The sequence below is a fragment of the Nicotiana attenuata genome, unplaced genomic scaffold (genome assembly GCF_001879085.1).
Source record: "Nicotiana attenuata strain UT unplaced genomic scaffold, NIATTr2, whole genome shotgun sequence".
Classification (NCBI taxonomy): domain Eukaryota; kingdom Viridiplantae; phylum Streptophyta; class Magnoliopsida; order Solanales; family Solanaceae; genus Nicotiana; species Nicotiana attenuata.
The window spans coordinates 728,831-749,398 of NW_017670342.1; the positions used below are offsets into that span (position 1 = coordinate 728,831).

The window sequence follows — 20,568 nt, forward strand, 5'->3', positions numbered from 1 at the left end:
CACCACAGCGGTACTCAGTAAGTGCCAAGCCTAACCTCGGTTGGGTAGTGACGAGGAAGGTCAGGGCCCTACTGAGAATAAACATAATAATAAATCTTACAACAGCATGAAATAAACGGAAATAATGAGTACAGCTATGAAGTAAGACAGGTTATACAAGGCAACAATTAACACTCGGAAAATAAGATAACACAGAGTAAAACAGCTCAATATCGATACCAACAACGAGCATCTCCCAGGATACCGTCATGTAGTCCCTTTCATCCACTATCCAAGGAGCTCCCGGGATACCGTCCCGTAGTCCACCATATGAGTATATATGAAGGATCTCCCGGATACCGTCCCGTAGTCCAACTATCAATGTGCAGGGGGATCTATCGGGAATCTAACCTACAGTCCCAAAGTAAATATGCAGGGGGATCTATCGGGAATCGAACCCGCAGTCCCAAAGTAAATATGCAGGGGGATCTATCGGGAATCAAACCCGCAGTCCCAAAGTAAATATGCAAGGGGATCTATCGGGAATCAAACCCGCAGTCCCAAAGTAAACAAACAAGGGGGTGGGGAGCTACCGGAATCCCACATCCGTAGTCCCAATGTAAATACGCAGTCAGAACAAGAAGACATCCAGAAATGAAGTTCAAATATACAAGGCAACAGGTAGTTCTAGCCTAAGATGCTTCACGTAGTACAACAAGGCAACTTGAGCAGATAGGCAATTTGGAACAACTAAGCATGCTTTTCTAGCTAACACAGTCTATAATTGCAAATAAAAATAAAGCAGATAAGAAAGAAACTCAGTCTAAATATTTAAAGTAAAACCGGATTTTGCAACAATTAGCTCAAGTACGTGCTCGTCACCTCACGTACAAGGCATTCAATTACCAATATCATATCCTAAGGGGAAAGGTCCCCCACACAAGGTTAGACAAGCCACTTACCTCGAACCGGCTGCAAAATCAACTCGAAACCACACGTTTGCCACGAGTATCCGACTCCAAATGGCCCAAATCTATTCAATACAATTACATATCGTAAATAACATCTCAAGCAACTGATTCTACAATTTAATTCAAAGCTAAGACGCGAAATTAGGTAAAATGACCAAAACGCCCCTCAGGCCAACGTCTCGGATTCGGATGAAATTAACATTTTTAGAACCCTCGTACTCTCACGAGTCTAACCATATAAAAATCTCTCAAATCGGAGGTCAAAAACCCACTCAACTTTCAATAATTAGGTCTATGAAGTTTTTTTACCCATTTTCCATTCAAAATCCGAAATTAGATGATGAAATTAACTAAAGATTGACGAAATATAACTAGAAAGGGTTAAAGAATCGTTACACAATGATCTCCTCTTCAAATCCCTCTCAAAATTGCCCTATCCCGAGCTCCAATTCAATTTTTCTAACTTTTGAAACTAAACCCTCGAAATCAATATTTCTGACCAGTGATTACCGCATCTGCGGTCAAGGGACCGCATCTGCGGTCCTGCTTCTGGGGACCATTTGTTGCATCTTCGACATTCATTAAAATACCAGCTTCCGCATCTGCGGACCTCTAACCGCAGGAGCAGTTCCGTTTCTGCGGAAATTTCACCGCGTCTACGGTTGCTGAGGATAGTCCCAATTTCGCTTCTGCGGCCCTATATGCCGCTTTTGCGGCTCCCCATCTGCGGTTCCCAGACCGCAGATGCGAAAATACCAGAAGAACAGCTGCTGCATAACTTCAACTCCAAAATTTCCTCTGTTAGCCATCTGAATTCATCCCGAGGCCCCCGGGACCTCAACCAAAGGCACCAATAACACCTAATACCTCATACAAACTTGTACCAATCCTTAAAACACCTAAAACAATACCGGAAACTCGAATTAATCAATGATCCAAGCCTAAGAACTTCAAATTCTCACAAAACACGCTTTCGATCAAAAACCTAACTAAAACACGTCTGAATGACCCGAACTTTTGCACACACATCCCAAATGACATGACGGAGCTACTGCAACTTCCGGAATTCCATTCCGACCCTCTAATCAAAATCTCACTATCGGACCGGAAACTTCAAAAGTTCAAACTTCGGCATTTCAAGCCTAAATTAGCTACAGACCTCCAAAACACATTCCGAACACGCTCCTAACCTCGAATCACTTAAAGAAGCTAACGGAACCATTGGATTTCCGTTCCGAGGCACTCTTCACACTGTTTTGACTATGGACCATTTTCCAACACTTAAGCTCTCCTTTAGGGACTATGTGTCCCAAAACTCTCCAAAAACCCAACACCGAACGTCCCGGCAAACCAAAATAGCATAAATGAACTTAGGGGAAGCGGTTAATAGGAGATCGGGGCGAAAATTCCAAAAACGACCGGCCGAGTCGTTACATATTCACTAAGATCTGAAATTAACTCACCATCTATAATAGAAAGAGAAGTGCGTGAAGTAATAGTGGTGCGAGTCGGAATGCATGTGAAATTTAAGAAGGAAAACAAAAATATAATTTTTTTGTGACAAATTGATGTGTGGCTATAATTCCATAGTTTCGTACATTATTTGCCTTGCATTTTATATGCTTTAGTGATAAATTATACTTTATTTGCACGAAATGGAGTCTATCTTATATGTAGGTGAATTGGAGATGAAAGTAGAGCAAAAAGGATACTTAAACATTGAAAGCGTGCTCAAGAACAGTGAAAAGGAGAAAGCTGGCGAAGCCAGGCCTATAGCAGGCTTTATACCTGGCGACGCCAGGCCTTTAGCTTGCGTTGGAGCTGGCGACGCCAGGCCTAGGGCGAGCTCAACGTGGCAGTAGACCGCGCGAGGCCAGAGGCCGCGCACATTCCGAGCTTTGAAGGCTTATTTCGTCTCCTGGTTAGACTACGACTTTGCCTACACGTTTAGGTCTTTTCCTACACATATAAATAGACCTAAAAACGCCACTTTTGACACACTTTAAACCTAGGGAGAGCATGGAGCCTCCGTGGAGATCCGAAATTCGACCTAAGGAGGCAAGAACATATTAGGAGCAAGGCGGAGAATTCTTCTACGAGTTTTTCACTTCCTTCTTCCTATTTCCATTATTGGTTATGAATTCTAGTATTGTAGTTGTGCATACTATTATGCATAGCTAATTTGTTATCTTGGGTTTTGATGGAACCTATTGGAGGATGATTTTCTTGTCATGTTAATATAGATTTTCCGTAGTATTTTCTTTATTTGTTCAACTACGGTATTATTGTGGTTGGTTGAAGAGCTCTCAATCGACTATGCCTATTTAGTATGTATTACTCGGGAGAGAATGCATATTTAGGTAGTTGTTGAACAACATCACTCCTAACGTATATGAGGGATCAATACGGAGGGTTTAAAGGTGGGATTAGGGATAACAAAACCTTGGTGCGATCCGAGTGAGCCGTACTTAATGCCAGCAAGCGTAATTGGTGAGAATATGTCTAGTAAATTGTGGTAGTTACTCGGGAGAGAAACACAACACTCAGAGCGCTCATGATCGGTAGAGAATATTTAGGCAAAATTATAGAAGACGTAACGGGAAGGATTCCGACAATTGAGGAAATCATAACCCTAGACCTCCTTAATCTTTTCTCCGACCCTTAGTATACCTAGTTGTAATCTACTAATTTAATTTGTTAGTTAATTAGATACAAGAATCTTATTATTTATAACATAGGAATTGTTCGAGCTTGTGTTTCTTAGCAATATTGAACTGTTGTAGTTAACCCTAAGTTCTCTGTGGGATTCGACTCCGGACTTGTAAACCGGATTATATTTGCAACGACCGCTTACTCCTTTTTATAAGGCATAGTTGGGTGTGATCAAATTTTTGGCGCCATTACCGGGGAACAAACGGTGTAGCTGTAGGCGTACATATTTCTAGGTTGCAAGTTTGAACTTATAATTTTGTTTTCTTGTATTTGATTATTTTTTTAAAAAAATTCGATTTTTTATCTGAGAGACATGGCATCTTGGAATTTTCAGACTATTGATGTTCGTAATTCTAATTTTAATTCTCCTTATGCATATTGTGAACTAAACCACCCATGGCAAAATTATCAAAATATTCCGAGAGCGAGTTATGTGCACCAACTCAATCTTATGTGTGGAATGTGTGTGACATGTGTGGTGGTCAAGATGGTCACTTTCATAGTTGTGCTTTTATTTGTTATCTTCCCCCAACCCCTTACTATGATGGTTTTACTTTTTCTGGTGAAGTTAATAGGAACAAAGAACACAGGGAGGCTGACCTGAAAGAGATCAAAGATATGTTAAAGCTGACCAAGGATATGTTAAAGTGTTTCATGGAACCATATGATAAGAAAACACTACAGATACAAATGCAAGAGGCAACTATTCACATCTTGGAAGCTCAAGCGAATAAACTAATTGAACCTTGTAAAGCGCAACAAGTTTACATTGTGGATAGTAGCCAAGAAGAGCATGAATTGGCTGCAGAAATTGCCATTATAATGGAGGAGTTGAGAGTAGAATATGACTAAACCAATCAACTAGAATTTGAGGATGCCGATATTATAGGAGAGATACTAGAGTCAACCAAGGACATTGAGGATACATATTTAATTGACTCTAGTGTCATTGGTGTTGAGGATGCTGACAGTCCAAAAGTTCACGTAGTTGAGCGCATTGGTCCACACTCCAAGCATTTTTCCACATTGTGTTTGGATGATGATACAGAAATAGAGCCATTCGAGCCACTTGAGGAGTCATGGAATAAAGAACAAGATGCCTACATTCTGGAATTCATCTTGCCAGAAAGTCGAGATTATACACCTCATCTAAAGGCTAAGAAGTGCAGAATACTACATTATTTTATTGGGCAAGTCAGATTCATTCCATCACCCCAGGAGCATAATCATAAACTTGAATCAAAACTTGGGGTCCAATTTATATGTTCGACTCGGAGGCAAAAAGTTATTCGTGTCGTGCCGCGACGTTAAATCAAGCGCTTGTTGGGAGGCAACCCACCTTTACTGCTTTCTTTTATTTATTTTTTTACTATATTTTTTTTAATTGTATTATTTTTATAGTGTTGATTTTTGATTTTCTAGGAGCATGGAAAGCAAAGCTATTGGAAGGATGCAACAGCAAACCGGACGGTTGGAACTAAGTGTGAGGTACGCGCACGAAAGACCAAGCCTGGGAGAAGTCTGAGTACCCCATGAGCTGCTAGTGCTTCGGCCTTTGGTCTACTAGGGAGTTTCTTTTACCCTCTCATTAGTTATGGTGTGCATTGGGGACAATGCACAATTTTAAGTGTGGGGTGAGGAGATTGTCCGAGTGACTTTCTATGATATTTTAGTTGTGTTAGTTTAATTAATTAATCTTTTAGATCTGAGGAATTTAAGTCTGAAAAAAATTCTTTGTAGGTAGTGTAGTAATCCCCCCTTGGTTTTTCTTTGTGCTGCATTTCTTTTCCAATGGTTTAGTTTGAACCGGGTGTAGTTAGTTTTATTTTATTTCTAGGAGTAGGAGCCAGTGTGAGATGAATTGAATTACAGTTTTATCTCCTGACTTTGTTATGCCTTGAGAATAGTGAGTACTCTGGTTGTGACTCTTAGGCTCAATGTTTGACTCTAATATACCTTAAATCGTAGATTCTTATGTTTTGCTTGACTGCTTTGACTGGAGTGTCGTGATAATAACCAATTTTGAGTGAGTTATGTGCCATGTCTGTGTGAAGTTTGTATGTATTCAGTGCATTGCATTTGATGTCTACAACTTGCCACGTGTGTGTACAAAACGAAATAGTAGTTTTGTTCAGTCTTGAACGTGATATAGGTGTTTCTTTGTTGAGCCAGATATGTATATTTTACCCGCCTAATTGTTATGTATCGTAGTTAACCCCTTTGAGCCTATAATCCTGTTTCTTTGGTAACCACATTACAAGCCGTACGCCTTGTTTTGAATCGACCAAATATTTGAACCTTGTCACCTCTCATGAGCACTTGAATTTTGATGAATTATGAAAAAGTTAAAGTGTGGGGTGGTGGGGTGGCTTTTGAGTGGAACAATTGAAATAAGGAGAAAGGTGCACCGTTTTGAAAAAAAAAAGAATTCAATAAAAGCCACCTGAAGAGAAGGACAAAAAAAGAGAAAAAAAAAATAGTTGTATTGTATGAAAAATAATTCTTGATGGTGGTGGCTAGTGATATACTGGTGCTTAAAGAAGTATGGGGTAATATAAATTGAAGTGAAGGTGGAGTTTTGGTTTGACATAAATATAGGCTTGAATGTTAAAGTATATGTATTAAAGTGCTTAGGGAGGTGTAGTCACTCTTATATCCAAATGTATCCTACCCGACCCGTAGCCTACATTAGAACCAATTAAATTCCTACTTGATCCAAGACTGAATGAGCTCGATTAGGAGAGTAGTAGACTACGGCCAAGCCTATGTCGCATCTTTTGTTGCATATGATGTTATTTCTGAGAGTGAGTGAATTCTTTCTATCTTGAGTTCCTAATTGTTCTTAAATTTTATTGTGTATGGCACTACTCTCTTTTTTTTGTGTGAGGGCACGTGATTCATGAAGGAAAGGTAATGTCATTGACCTCCATGTTAGAGTAAGTGAGTGAGTTGTGAATAACGCAGGGTACTTGCGAGTCAAATCTTGAGGTGAAGATGTTACACCTTGGTGCTTAGACTATTTTAAACATTCTTGGTGTAATGAGTTAAGGGAATTGCTTAAAAAAAGGTTGTGTCTATAAGTGTAGTTTTATTGCTCGAGGACGAGCAATGTTTAAGTGTGGGGTATTGACGTGTGGCTATAGTTCCATAGTTTCGTACATTACTTGCCTTGCATTTTATATGCTTTAATGATTAATTAGACTTTATTTGCGCGTAATGGAGTCTATTTTATGCGTAGCTGAATTGGAGATGAAAGTAGAGCAAAAGGGATACTTAAACGTTGAAAGCGTGATCGAGAACAGTGAAACGGAGAAAGATGGCGAAGCCAGGCCTATAGCAGGCTTTATACCTGGCGAAGCCAGGCCTATAGCAGGATTTATACCTAGCGGCGCCAGGCCTTTAGCTCGCGTTGGAGCTGGCGACGCCAGGCCTGGGGCGAGCTCAAGCTGGCGGTAGACCTCGCGAGGCCAGGTTCGAGGCGCGCACATTTCGAGCTTTGAAGGCTTATTTTGTCTCCTAGTTTGACCAGGACTTAGCCTACACGTTTAGGTCTTTTTCTACACATATAAATAGACCTAAAACGCCACTTTTGACACACTTTAGACCTAGAGAGAGCACGAAGCCGCCGTGGAGATCCGATATTTGATCTAAGGAGGAAAGAACACATTAGGAGCAAGGCGGAGAATTCTTCTACGAGTTTTTCACTTCCTTCTTCATATTTCCGTTATTGGCTATGAATTCTAGTATTGTAGTTATGGATACTATTATGAATAGCTAATTTGTTATCTTGGGTTTTGATGGAACCTATTGGAGGATGATTTTCTTGTCACATTAATATAGATTGGCTGTAGTATTTTCTCTATTTGTTCAACTACATTATTATTGTGGTTGGTTGAAGAGCTCTCAATCGACTATGCCTATTTAGTGTGTATTACTTGGGAGAGAGTGCATATTTAGGTAGTTGTTGAACAACATAACTCCTAACGTATATGAGGGATCGACACGGAGGGTTTAAAGGTGGGATTAGGGATAACGAAACCTTGGTGCGATCCGAGTGAGCCTTACTTAATGCCAGCTAGCGTAATTCGGGAGAATATGTCTAATAAATTGTGGTAGTTACTCGGAAGATAATCACAACACTTAGAGCACTCATGATCGGTAGAGAATACTTAGGCAAAATTATTGAAGATGTAGCGGGAAGGATTGCGACAATTGGGGAAATCATAACTCTAGACCTCCTTAATCTTTTCTCCAACCCTTAGTATCCCTAGTTGTAATCTACTAATTTAATTTGTTAGTTAATTAGATACAAGACTCTTAATATATATTACATAGGAATTGTTCGAGCTTGCGTTTCTTAGCAATATTGAACAGTTGTAGCTAAGCCTTAGTTCTCTATGAGGTTCGACTCCAGACTTGTAAACCGGATTATATTTGCAATGACCGCTTAGTCTTTTTTATAAGGCATAGTTGGGCGTGATCAAAATTTTGGCTTGCCGGGGAACTAACGGTGTAGCGGTAGGTGTACATATTTCTAGGTTGTAAGTTTGAACTTTAATTTTTTTTCTTGTATTTGATTATTTTCTTTAAAAAAATTTTGATTTATGATCTGAGAGACATGGCATCTCTGAATTTTGAGAGTATTGATGTTGGTAATTCTACTTTTAATCCTCCTTATGCATATTGTGAAGAAAACCACCCTTGGAAAAATTATCAAAATATTCCGAGAGCGAGTTATGTGTACCAACTCAATCTTATGTGTGGAATGTGTGGAATGTGTGTGATATGTGTTGGTCAAGATGATATCTTTCATGGTTGTGCTTATATTTCTTATCTTCCCCCAACCCCTTACTATGATGGTTTACTTTTTCTGGTGAAGTTAATAGGAACAAAGAACCCAGGGAGACTGACCTGAAGGAGATCAAAAATATGTTAAAGCTGACCAAGGATATGTTAAAGTGTTTCATGGAACTATATGATAAGAAAACATTGGAGATACAAATGCAAGAGGCAACTATTCATAACTTGGAGGCTCAAGCGAATAAACTAATTGAACCTTGTAAAGCGCAACAAGTTTACATTGTGGATAGTAGCCAAGAAGAGCATGAATTGACTGCAGAAATTGCCATTATAATGGAGGAGTTGAGACTAGAATATGACTAAACCAATCAACTAGAATTTGAGGATTTCGATGTTGTGGAAGAGATACTAGAGTCAACCAAGGACATTGAGGATACATATTTAGTTGACTCTAGTGTCATTGGTGTTGAGAATGCTGACACTCCAAAAGTTCACGTAGTTAAGTGCATTGGTCCACACTCCAAGCATTTTTCCACATTGTGTTTGGATGATGATACAGAAATAGAGCCATCCGAGCAACTTGAGGAGTCAAGGAATAAGGAACAAGATGCCTACATTCTGGAATTCATCTTGCCAGAAAGTCGAGATTACACACCTCATCTAAAGGCCAAGAAGTGCAGAATACTACATTATTTTATTGGGCCAGTCAAATTCATTCCACCACCCCAGGAGCATAATCATAAGCTTGAATCAAAATTGGGGTCCAATTTATAAGTTCGACTTGGAGGGAAAATGTTATTCGCGTCGTGCCGCGACGTTAAATCAAGCGCTTGTTGGGAGGCAACCCACCTTTACTGCATTCTTTTATTATTTTTTTTAGTATATTTTTTTTAATTGTATTAATTTTATAGTGTTGATTTTTGATTTTCTAGGAGCATGGAAAGCAAAGCTATTGGAAGGATGCAACAGCAAACCAGACGGTTGGAACTAAGTGTGAGGTACCCGCACGAAAGACCAAGCCTGGGAGAATCTGAGTACCCCATGAGCTGCTAGTGCTTTGGCCTTTGGTCTACTAGGGAGTTTCTTTTACCCTCTCATTAGTTATGGTGTGCATTGGGGACAATGCACAATTTTAAGTGTGGGGTGAGGAGATTGTCTGGGTGACTTTCTATGCTATTTTAGTTGTGTTAGTTTAATTAATTAATCTTTTAGATCTGAGGAATTTAAGTCTGAAAAAAATTCTTTGTAGGTAGTGTAGTAATTCCCCCTTGGTTTTCTTGTGCCGCATTTCTTTTCCAATGGTTTTGTTTGAACCGGGTGTAGTTAGTTTTATTTTTTTTAGGAGTAGGAGTCAGTGTGAGATGAATTGAATTGCAGCGATATCTCTTGACTTTGTTATGCCTTGAGAATAGTGAGTACTCTGGTTGTAACGCTTAGGCTCAATGTTTGCCTCTAATATAAGTACCTTAAATCGTAGATTCTTAAATTTGCTTGATTGCTTTGACTGGAGTGTCGTGATAAAACCAATCCTGAGTGTGTCATGTGCCATGTCTGTGTGAAGTTTGTATGTATTCAGTGCATTGAATTTGATGTCTACAACTTGCCACGTGTGTGTACAAAACGAAATAGTAGTTTTGTTCAGTCTTGGACGTGATATAGGTGTTTCTTTGTTGAGCCAGATATGTATATTTTACCCGCCTAATTGTTATGTATCGTAGTTAACCCCTTTGAGCCTATAATCCTGTTTCTTTGATAACCACATTACAAGCTGTACCCCTTTGTTTGAATCGACCAAATATTTGAACCTTGTCACCTCTCATGAGCACTTGAATTTTGATGAATTATGAAAAAGTTAAAGTGTGGGGTGGTGGGGTGGCTTTTGAGTGGAACAATTGAAATAAGGAGAAAGGTGCACCGTTTTGAAAAAAAAAAGAAGTCAATAAAAGCCACCTGAATTGAAAGAAAAAAAAAAGAGAAAAAAAATAGTTGTATTGTATGAAAAATAAGTCTTGATGGTGGTGGCTAGTGATATACTGGTGCTTAAAGAAGTATGGGGTAATATAAATTGAAGTGAAGGTCGAGTTTTGGTTTGACATAAATATAGGCTTGAATGTTAAAGTATATGTATTAAAGTGCTTAGGGAGATGTAGTCACTCTTATATCCAAATGTATCCTACCCGACCCGTAGCCTACATTACAACCAACTAACGTCCTACTTGATCCTAGACTGAATGAGCTCGATTAGGAGAGTAGTACACTACGGGCAAGCCTATGGTGCATCTTTTGTGGCATATGATGTTATTTCTGAGAGTGAGTGAATTCTTTTTATCTTGAGTTCCTAATTGTTCTTAAATTTTATTGTGTATGGCACTACTCTCTTTTTTTGTGTGAGGGCACGTGATTCATGAAGGAAAGGTAATGTCATTGACCTCCATGTAGAGTAAGTGAGTGAGTTGTGAATAATGCAGGGTACTTGCGAGTCAAATCTTGAGGTGAAGATGTTACACCTTGGTGCTTAGACTATTTTAAACATTCTTGGTGTAATGAGTTAAGGGAATTGCTTAAAAAAAGGTTGTGTCTATAAGTGTAGTTTGATTGCTCGAGGACGAGCAATGTTTAAATGTGGGGTATTGATGTGTGGCTATAATTTCATAGTTTTGTACATTATTTGCCTTGCATTTTATATGCTTTAACGATAAATTACACTTTATTTGCGCGTAATGGAGTCTATTTTATGTGTAGGTGAATTGGAGATGAAAGTAGAGCAAAAGTGATACTTAAACATTGAAAGCGTGCTCGAGAACAATGAAACGGAGAAAGTTGGCGAAGCCAGGCCTATAGCAGGCTTTATACTTGGTGAAGCTAGGCCTATTGCAGGCTTTATACATGGCGATGCCAGGCCTTCAGCTCGCGTTGGAGCTAGCAACGCCAGGCCTGGGGCGAGCTCAAGCTGGCGTTAAACCTCGCGAGGCCAGGTCTGGGGCGCGCACATTCCGAGCTTTGAAGGCTTATTTCGTCTCCTGGTTTGACTAGGACTTGGCCTACATGCTTAGGTCTTTTCCTACACATATAAATAGACTTAACACGGAGCCGCCGTGGAGATCCGAGATTCGACCTAAGGAGGCAATATCACATTAGGAGCAAGGCGGAGAATTCTTCGACGAGTTTTTCACTTCCTTCTTCCTATTTCGATTATTGGTTTCGAATTCTAGTATTGTAGTTATGCATACTATTATGAATAGCTAATTTGTTATCTTGGGCTTTGATGGAACTTATTGGAGGATGATTTTCTTATTATGTTAATACAGATTTGCTGTTGTATTTTCTCTATTTGTTCAACTACGTTATTATTGTTGTTGGTTGAAGAGCTCTCAATCGACTATGCCTATTCAATGTGTATTACTCGGGAGAGAGTGCATATTTAGGTAGTTGTTGAACAACATCACTCCTAACGTATATGAGGGATCAATACAGAGGGTTTAAAGGTGGGATTAGGGATAACGAAACCTTGGTGCGATCCGAGTGAGCCGTACTTAATGCCACCTAGCATAATTCAGGAGAATATGTCTAGTAAATTGTGGTAATTACTTGGGAGAGAATACTTAGGCCAAGTTATAGAAGACGTAGCGGGAAGGATTCCGACAATTGGGGAAATCATAACTTTAGACCTCCTTAATCTTTTCTCCAACCCTTAGTTATCCTAGTTGTAATCTACTAATTTAATTTATTTGTTAATTTGATACAAGAATCTTAATATTTATAACGTTGGAATTGTTCGAGCTTGTGTTTCTTAGCAATATTGAACAGCTGTAGCTAAGCCTTAGTTCGCTGTGGGATTTGACTCCAGACTTGTAAACTGGATTATGTTTGCAACGAGCGCTTAGTCCTTTTTATAATGCATAGTTCAGCGTGATCACAAATGAAGATCATTAGAAGAACGAACTGCTTGTATACCAAGAAAGTAATAAAGATCACCTAAGTCTTTCATCGCAAATTGTCTAGAGAGACGACTAATTAATCAAGAGGATAAGATGGTTGCCAGTAAGAATGATGTCATCAACATAACGTAATAAAATAAGAATACCAGACAAAAAATGGTGAACCGACATGGAAGCATCGAATTTGTTGCAAAAAAACATGAGCCAGGAGAAAATGAACTAAAGCGGTAAAGCAATCATGTGGTGCATGCTTCAAACTATAATGCACTTTGGTTAGTTTGCAATCATGTTGAGGATTATGATGAGTAAAACCTAGGGGTTGTTTCATAAAATTTCCTCACTAGCAATACCATGCAAAAAAGCTTTACTGACATCAAATTGCCGAATAGGCCAAGTAAAAAACAGTAAGGGAGAGTACAATACGAACCGTGGCAGTGTGGGCAACATACTAAAAGTTTTATGATAATCAATGCTAGGTTGTTGATGAAATCCCTGTCCTACAAGTGGTGCCTTGTATCGCTCAACTAATCCATCTGAGTTATATTTAATACGATAAACTCATTTACAACCGGTAAGTTCAAGCGAGGTTGAAAAAGAATAAGAACCCGAGTATTATTTGCTAAAAGTGCATTAAAATCATCTGCCATGACATGTTGCCCCTTTGAACTTTTCACTGCCTAAGAGAAACAAGAAGGTTCAATTTCTAGAACAGTAGTGTTCAAAGAAAATATTTGTTTTTGTTTAGAAACATCAAACCTAGAGCGAGTTTGTATTAAATGAGCTAGAGATACTGAAGTAGGAGCGGAAGAAGTGCTAGTTGGCAGTGAGGAAGGTGCAGGCGTAGAGAGAACACAAGAGCAATACTCGGTAGAAGGATCTATGATGGACACATGATCAGTGGATTTTAATGTAGAGTTTAATGTAGAGCACGAGGGAGAAATACTTGAGGGAGGGGGAGAAGACAACTTAGAAGTGGACACACTAGAGCTAAAGTGGGCATGTATCTGCAAAGGAGATAAAGGTGTAGTAACTATAAGAATCTCAGGAGAGCAGTCGGATGAAGAAACAATAGAGGAACGAGACAATTGAGGATATGGAAAAAACTAATCCATGAAGGACAACATGTGGATTGATATAAACACGATCAACTGTAGGATCGTGGCAATGGTATCCTTTATAATTATAAGCATAACGTAGGAAAATACATTGAACAAAACATGGATTAAGCTTATGAGATACTTGAGCGGATATATTTGAAAAACATTCATAACCAAAAATTCGAAGAAAGTTGTAATCAAAAGGTATATGAAAAATCTTTACAAATGAAGAAAGTCCTTTCAAAATAAGAGTAGGTAATTTTGTTGACGGTATAAAGTATAAACAACATAAAAAGTAGCATCAACCCAAAATAGAGATGGTAAGTGAGCATCCGTAAGGATAGTATGCACTATATCGATTTTGTGTTGATGCTTCGTTCAGCCACCACAGTTTATGAGGATTTTGCTGGCTAATTTGATACCATAATAGTCTTTAATAAATGGCTCAATGAACAGAGAGCCAGTATTGCTATATTTACAGTAATATGGGTGTATACAAGAATAAATATATTATCCACAAAACATAAGTATATGTTCATCACATATATGGGTTAAATACAAATATTGCTATGAGATAAACCCTCAGAGTCCTAATAGTAAGATGCAAAAACATCGCTATGCCTTTATAGAATATTTTCAAATAACTGTTACACAGTGAGATTATTACAAATATAAAGGGAAAATTGGCTCCCTGGTTATTTCATAAACACAGTTCATATATATTCCCTTTCTATTCCAGGTTTTCAACCATTTGGAGGAATGGTGCCCTGGATCAATGAATGTTGTATATCCAAACATGAAGCTTATCTAAATTCAAAATTATATCGAGATGCTGTACAATTTCTTCAAATCCAATAACAGAATCAGCAGCCCTCGTGTCTGAAATCAGAGCTTGCAGAAAAGCAAGGAAATTTTTTCTGAAAATGATATTCCTGTAATCACGTATTTCTGCATTTATAGTGAATTGATTTTGGTTTCACTTTGTATCCAACTCCCTTTAATAATCTCATCTGCAAATAGCTTCGACGGATAACTTCTTTGAAGTATTTGGACACGGATCTCCTCCAAAAACTTCAGGCACAACATTTACTGAACAAGACTGCCGTCCAATGCAATTCTGTGATATCCATTTGAAAGTTAGCAAAACATAGGAATATTTATCACGAACACCTTTAACGTTGAATCTTTCGTTTAGTCACGAAGCAAAATAAAGAATATTGAATCAGGAAACCAGGTAATTGCAGTCATCACTAAGCACTTTGGTCTCAGAAAACTTTGAAGTAATTACATAATGTAAAAACAATGACACACCTTTTCAAATGCATCATATGACTTGCGAGCATGGCAGGTACCCTCGCGGAAGTTCCCACAAGTTCCTTGTGGCACTCCGTAACTAGCAAACTGTATTTTTGAGATTTTCTTCCCATCTGGACACCACAAGTGAGCTTTCGGATGCATATTACCAGATTTTCCAGAGCCCACCGTTCGCCAGTTTTTTAGAGTTGGCTGCCCATCAACAATATCAGCACAAACTCTGGCAGTTGCTCTTCTAACCAAAGAAATTCTGGTTGGAACACCACCCCATTCTTCAAAAACTACCAACAGATTTCCACTTGGTTTCAGCCATGATCTTGGGACATGATACCTAAAATCATCAGTTTCACAATTCATTTGCTTTCAGACAACAAGCTCAAGTTATGGTACACTTTTTTTCAAAGCTTCTAGTACTGTTCTTCTCTTCAGATTGCACCTTGAGGAAGTAGGCTAATTTACTCTATGGTCAATCTTGTTAGCTTTTAAAAGCATGTTTGATTCTAGTGAATATGACGCATAAATGTATCCCCTCAATTAACAAAGTAGGAAAATCGGTGTAGCCCATAATCCAACCCAAAATTTACTGGAAACAATATAAATCCTTACCATCTTTGAGAAGGCTGTCCACAGTTTGTCTGACATTTCTTTTCAGTGTACTCTCCAGCATAAATGCATTCCCCACAGTGGCCCTTTGCTATGTATCCAGGCCAGTGGCGGCCTACACCTTCACCATTTACCCATATTTGACCTTTTCCCATACTTACCATGTCTAACGCTACTGGATCATTTCCTTCAGGTGCATCAAATGTAGCCTGGAAAATCTTTGGTATGTTAACTGTGCTATTTTATTCAAGTCGTAAAACTGATAAACCATGTCCAATGGACACGTTTAATGTGATCAAAAATTGTATCATAATGTTGACATTTACATTAGGAATTTACCTTGTACCAAGTGAGGGGCTGCCTTTGAGCCAAAAGTGAACCTTCAACCCATTCAACAGAGGAACCTCCAGTTGAGGTATGAAAACTTAATGATTCACCTTTTAGACCAACCTGCAGACATAAAACCATAGATGCTTCACACCTCCATTCTCTTGGTTTCTCCCACATTATAATATCTCTTCGAGAAAAAGGAAAACAAAGAAAATTTTGTCCTAGATGGGAGTGGTATCTATAGTTGTCTATTCAAAGAAACATAACGCAAAATTTCTTGTTATCTTGGATGACTCTGGCTTCTAGATTTAGACAAAACACTTGGTAGAAAAGAGGGAGAGTTATTAGGGAAGAAACCTTGTAAGACCATCTTTGTATTGTCAAGTCTCTTGTCCCCTCATTGAGACCACTCAATGTAACTGGACCAAGAACTCCAGTATTCCATGTCTCAAAGTGCAAACCAACATTCTGAAATGCATTTACTAGCATCAAAACCATGAAAGTTTAAATTCTCCTTTTAAAGAGAATAGAGAAACATGAAGTAGAACTAACCGGGAGACCAACAGCAACACTGAGCAAAGAAATCTTGTTAATACCAGCTCTTAGTTTCACATTGCCACTATATGTCAGTTTTGGATTATCTAATCCCCCATAAACAGTTCCTACCACAAGGTAAAGCCAAATAGAAGCGAAATGGAGATGAGAACGGACAATTAGACGTATTTATCAATCCCTATTCCCAAATAGAGTGCAGGTCTCACTACCTGATAGTTGGCCATTGATGAAGACATGCATGGCATGACCAGCAGACATAACAGTGAGAAAAAGGTCCTTTCCATTCTTTAGAAATCCTTCATCAGACCCTACGTTTACACTGAGGCAAGTAACCAAAAGATTATAAAAAATATTGAATCTACCAAGTAAACATAAAAATCTTTTGAAAGAAGCAGGGAGATGAAGGTACCCACTCTGTCATGTACCACAGATAGTCTGAGCAATCTCTAGTAATATTTATCTGCTCCAGTAGTCCATTTGCTGAAAGCGTATCGCTTTCTTCAGCAGATGGAGTTTCTTCGCTGTATGACTGCCAAGATAAACCGCCAACTACAGGTGCCATCATCATCTGTGAGCTTTGGGAGCTAATCTGCAGCAGTTGCAAGAAGATATTAGAAACTCTGCTCCTGAACATTCATATGTATTTTAACATATGTTTTATATTTTTTTAAGAAAATATTAGTACGTATATCTTATCAGAATGACGTCTTTCCAGATTAACAACAAAAATCAGAACTAGTAAAGATAGATTAAGTAAGAGTTTCTCTCATTACCCTAGCGGTGTTGTAAACAGCAGTTTTGCAATCAGGAAGAATGCTGATGGACCATGGAGGCAGGTCATACTGGATATTCTGAAAGGTGACTTTAACTGAATATTTAGTGTCATAGTTGGATAGGAACGCAGCACAAGCCCCGGATTTTGATCTAAAGACATGAGCCTGTTGTTGGATATAAAAAATGTAAATCATTGTAAGATGAAAATTAAGATCATAATTCTGCTAGAAGGCTAAAGATTCTATATCAGAATGACCTCTTGATTCTTTCCAAGCCAATTGACCGTGGGATATGAGGAAACTAAAGCTGGTTCAGATAGCTTGATAGCTTTATGCAAATCCCTCAAATGCCCATACTTTGGTTCATTCAACAGCCCTATTACATCATAGAATAAATCACCTTTCCATTATTTTACTTTTGTTTTGCAGATGTGCAAATGTGTGTAAATTTGAGAAAACACAGTTATATGGCTTTCTTTATTTTCCATACCATATTCATCTAGCGGAGCATCGTAATCATAGCTAGTGGCAATGAAAAGTGCTGAAGTTGTCCTACCAAAATTTGTTCCCCCATGGTACTGCATATTCATGAAAAAAGATATTTTAATTTAAAAAACAAATGCTTATCTTTTATAAGATCCTCTATTTAACAACTTCACTTAAACAAAACCAAACCTAACCATGTAGTAATTGAAGAATGAGCCATTGTTCTGAATAAACCTCGCAACTGAAAAAGCCAAATCTTCAGCTGGTCTACGAGGAACTGGACCACCGAATTTCGTATACCTGAACACGTAGAATAGAAAGTTGACAGACATTAGTGGCGTGGAAAAAGTTGGAAAAACTGAGGTAGTATGGTCTGTTGGGAAGACTAACAACTCTAAACCAAGAGCATGCATCACTTGTAATTTCTGTCAGCAGCAGAAAGGAATACTCGTAGATTCAGATCTCATAGAAGAGAAGGCTGTCAAGTGTCAACTAGTTAGAGAGAACATTTTGCAACTTCACCTCTATGGGCAAAAGTACTATAGATACATGGCAAAGGCATCTGGAACATTTGAATAGTTATCCTGTATAGGAGTAGAGTCTGTTGAAAGTTTTGTTTCCTTTTGAGAACTGACTCATGAGTCAAATTGTACATATTGCTATACATGGTTAAATAAAAAATTTCAATTTAACCAAAACATATATATATTGGTTAAACTCCTGGAAATTACCAGCCAGTCCAGACTTCTGTCCACATTTTAGGTTTGTAGGGCTTATTAGGACGGAAATCATCGCAGTAGAAGCCATTGCAAGTATCAATCTGCAGCAGAATCAACAACTGTAAGTTCTGGGGACAAATGACCAAAAAATCATGACACAAGTCTTAAGAATTCTAGGTTTCTATTTCAGAAATTGAGAATTGCTTACCACAGGATCAGGGGCATCCTCTTGCTTACACATGATCCATGGGACTCCAATGTCTAAACCCACAGCCATTTCAGCTGCCCATTTTGTATAAGCTCTACCAGCACTACCAACTTCCCACTCAATTGGTCCATACTCATTTTCTATCTGCACTACTAATTTTCAAATTATGGGACTACAGATAATTAGAAACTATAGAAATGAGCATATTTTCAAACCTGTGCCAAAATAATTGATCCGCCTTGAGGCTCAAACAAATTTTCTGACTTCATCATGTTGACAATTCTTTGAACAAATCCTTGCATTGCCAACTGCAACATAGTCAATCAGTAAACATAACAACAGTTTGGCAACCGAACATATTATCCCATTTGGAGTAACTGATGAAGAAATCCAAAGTCATAAATCAAACCTTAAAAGGGTGATTGTCTGCCCTAAACTCCATACCAGGTACATATTTTAACCAAACAGGAAATCCCCTGCATAAATAAAGATTGTAAAACCAGAGAGAACTGGAAAAATAAAGTCCATTTGCTTTTATTTGAATTACCCAAAATTCCATTCTCCACAAATGTAAGGCCCAATGCGGAGATTAACATAGAGGTCTGCTTGATGTACCAATTTGATAAATTTAACCAGATCATACCTCCCCTCAAAATTAAACTGTAAACAGAATACAGTCAAAAAGAAGAAAAAAAAAGTCAATTTATCTTTTTCTTGATATTAATAGCATGACGAATATTAAAGCATTACTTTTCCAGGAGAGGGTTCATGCCCATTCCAGAAGACATAAGTCTCTATCATATTTAAGCCTCCATCTTTAGCCTTTTGAATAAGATCAGGCCACATCTGCAAAAATGACAACCTTCAGAAAAATTCTTACAGCCATATAGCATTAAAGTAAACATAAATTACAGCAAAATGAAGATGACCATTTTTCAGAAACCATTCGCAAATCACAAAACATTAAAGGAACAAAATTTACAATAAAACAAGGTATATCCATTTGTCAAAAAGGCCATGAAAAAAATGAAAACGTTACAACTGCATTTTTGCATAATTACCTCGGGAGTGCTTCTTGGGTAATGAATTGAACCAGAAATAAGAATCCTTCTTTTCCCATTGATGATTATAGCTCTGTCATCATACGAAACAGTGGCCCTAACAGAGGAGCAAAACAATGAAAAGAAAAAGAAAAACAAAGACAGCAAGAGTAACACATTGATACTCTGCATTTTCCAAATTCAACCTTGTACCAAAATGAATTTCTCAATAGAAAAATCGATCCTTTTTACGTTCAGTAACTTGGCTTTATTGGCTTCAACATAGACGAAAAAATTAGAAGAAAAAAATAAAAGGAAAAAACAGGAGCTGGCTAAGGAATAGCACAACCTACAATGAGAGAGAGAGGAAGAAAAAATTGAAGAAAAAGAATCACTCTACTGTATGTATGCTCTTCTCTCTATTGCTACTTTTGAGAACTAAAAAATACTTATACAAGAATATTTTAGCACTGAGCTAGTTTATGTGTGTAACTGTTAAATGTACATAGGTTTTGAAGGTGTTTGGCTTAGGAGGGAAGCGCGGAAGGGAAGCTTCAACTGCTTTCTAAAATTATCAAAAGATTGAAAATGGGGCCCACCTTCCTAAAATGGGGATCACAGTTTGTTCATTTATTTGATATAGAAACTTCCTTCAAGAATAAAATATTCTAGCAATGATATAGAGGCTAAAAGTTTTTTTTTTTTTTTTAAAAAGTTAAGTTGTTTGGTCAATACAGAAAAGTACTTTTTGCCAGCAGCAGAAGCAGTTTTTCTGCTTTTGGGAAGAAGCAGAAAATTCTAGCTTCTTCCAAGAAGCAGAAGTAGAAGTAGAAAATTAATTTATTCAAGACAAAACTATCCTCACCATAAATTTATATTTTTCAAAGTATCCCTTACTAATTTATGTTTTTTCTTTTCATTTTCGTTTCTAGTTTTTACCATCCTATTAAGATTAAAGATATCATATATATATGAATCATATTGTAACTTTTCAAATTTTTTATTGACTTTTCTTGTTTTTGATCTTTTCTTTTTGTAATGTC

General features: G+C 37.9%; 2 protein-coding genes across 2 annotated transcripts; one reads left to right on the forward strand and one right to left on the reverse strand.

Annotated features, from left to right (window-relative positions):
- Positions 1-2,605: 2,605 nt before the first annotated feature.
- Positions 2,606-11,422, forward strand: LOC109238128. Its single transcript, XM_019404556.1, has 3 exons — positions 2,606-2,808; positions 6,965-7,114; positions 11,254-11,422. The coding sequence occupies exons 1-3, from the start codon at positions 2,606-2,608 to the stop codon at positions 11,420-11,422; spliced, it is 522 nt and encodes a 173-aa protein (XP_019260101.1).
- Positions 11,423-14,088: 2,666 nt separating this feature from the next.
- Positions 14,089-20,058, reverse strand: LOC109238131 (beta-galactosidase-like). The gene is made up of 19 exons (XM_019404558.1): positions 19,547-20,058; positions 19,236-19,331; positions 19,033-19,145; positions 18,895-18,961; positions 18,701-18,793; positions 18,486-18,629; positions 18,290-18,378; positions 17,753-17,858; positions 17,563-17,650; positions 17,330-17,448; positions 17,073-17,237; positions 16,713-16,888; positions 16,509-16,618; positions 16,297-16,406; positions 16,102-16,212; positions 15,754-15,864; positions 15,418-15,623; positions 14,809-15,142; positions 14,089-14,614 (listed from the first exon to the last, which is right to left on the reverse strand). The coding sequence occupies exons 1-19, from the start codon at positions 19,715-19,717 to the stop codon at positions 14,504-14,506; spliced, it is 2,520 nt and encodes an 839-aa protein (XP_019260103.1). The 5' UTR covers positions 19,718-20,058; the 3' UTR covers positions 14,089-14,503.
- Positions 20,059-20,568: the final 510 nt, after the last annotated feature.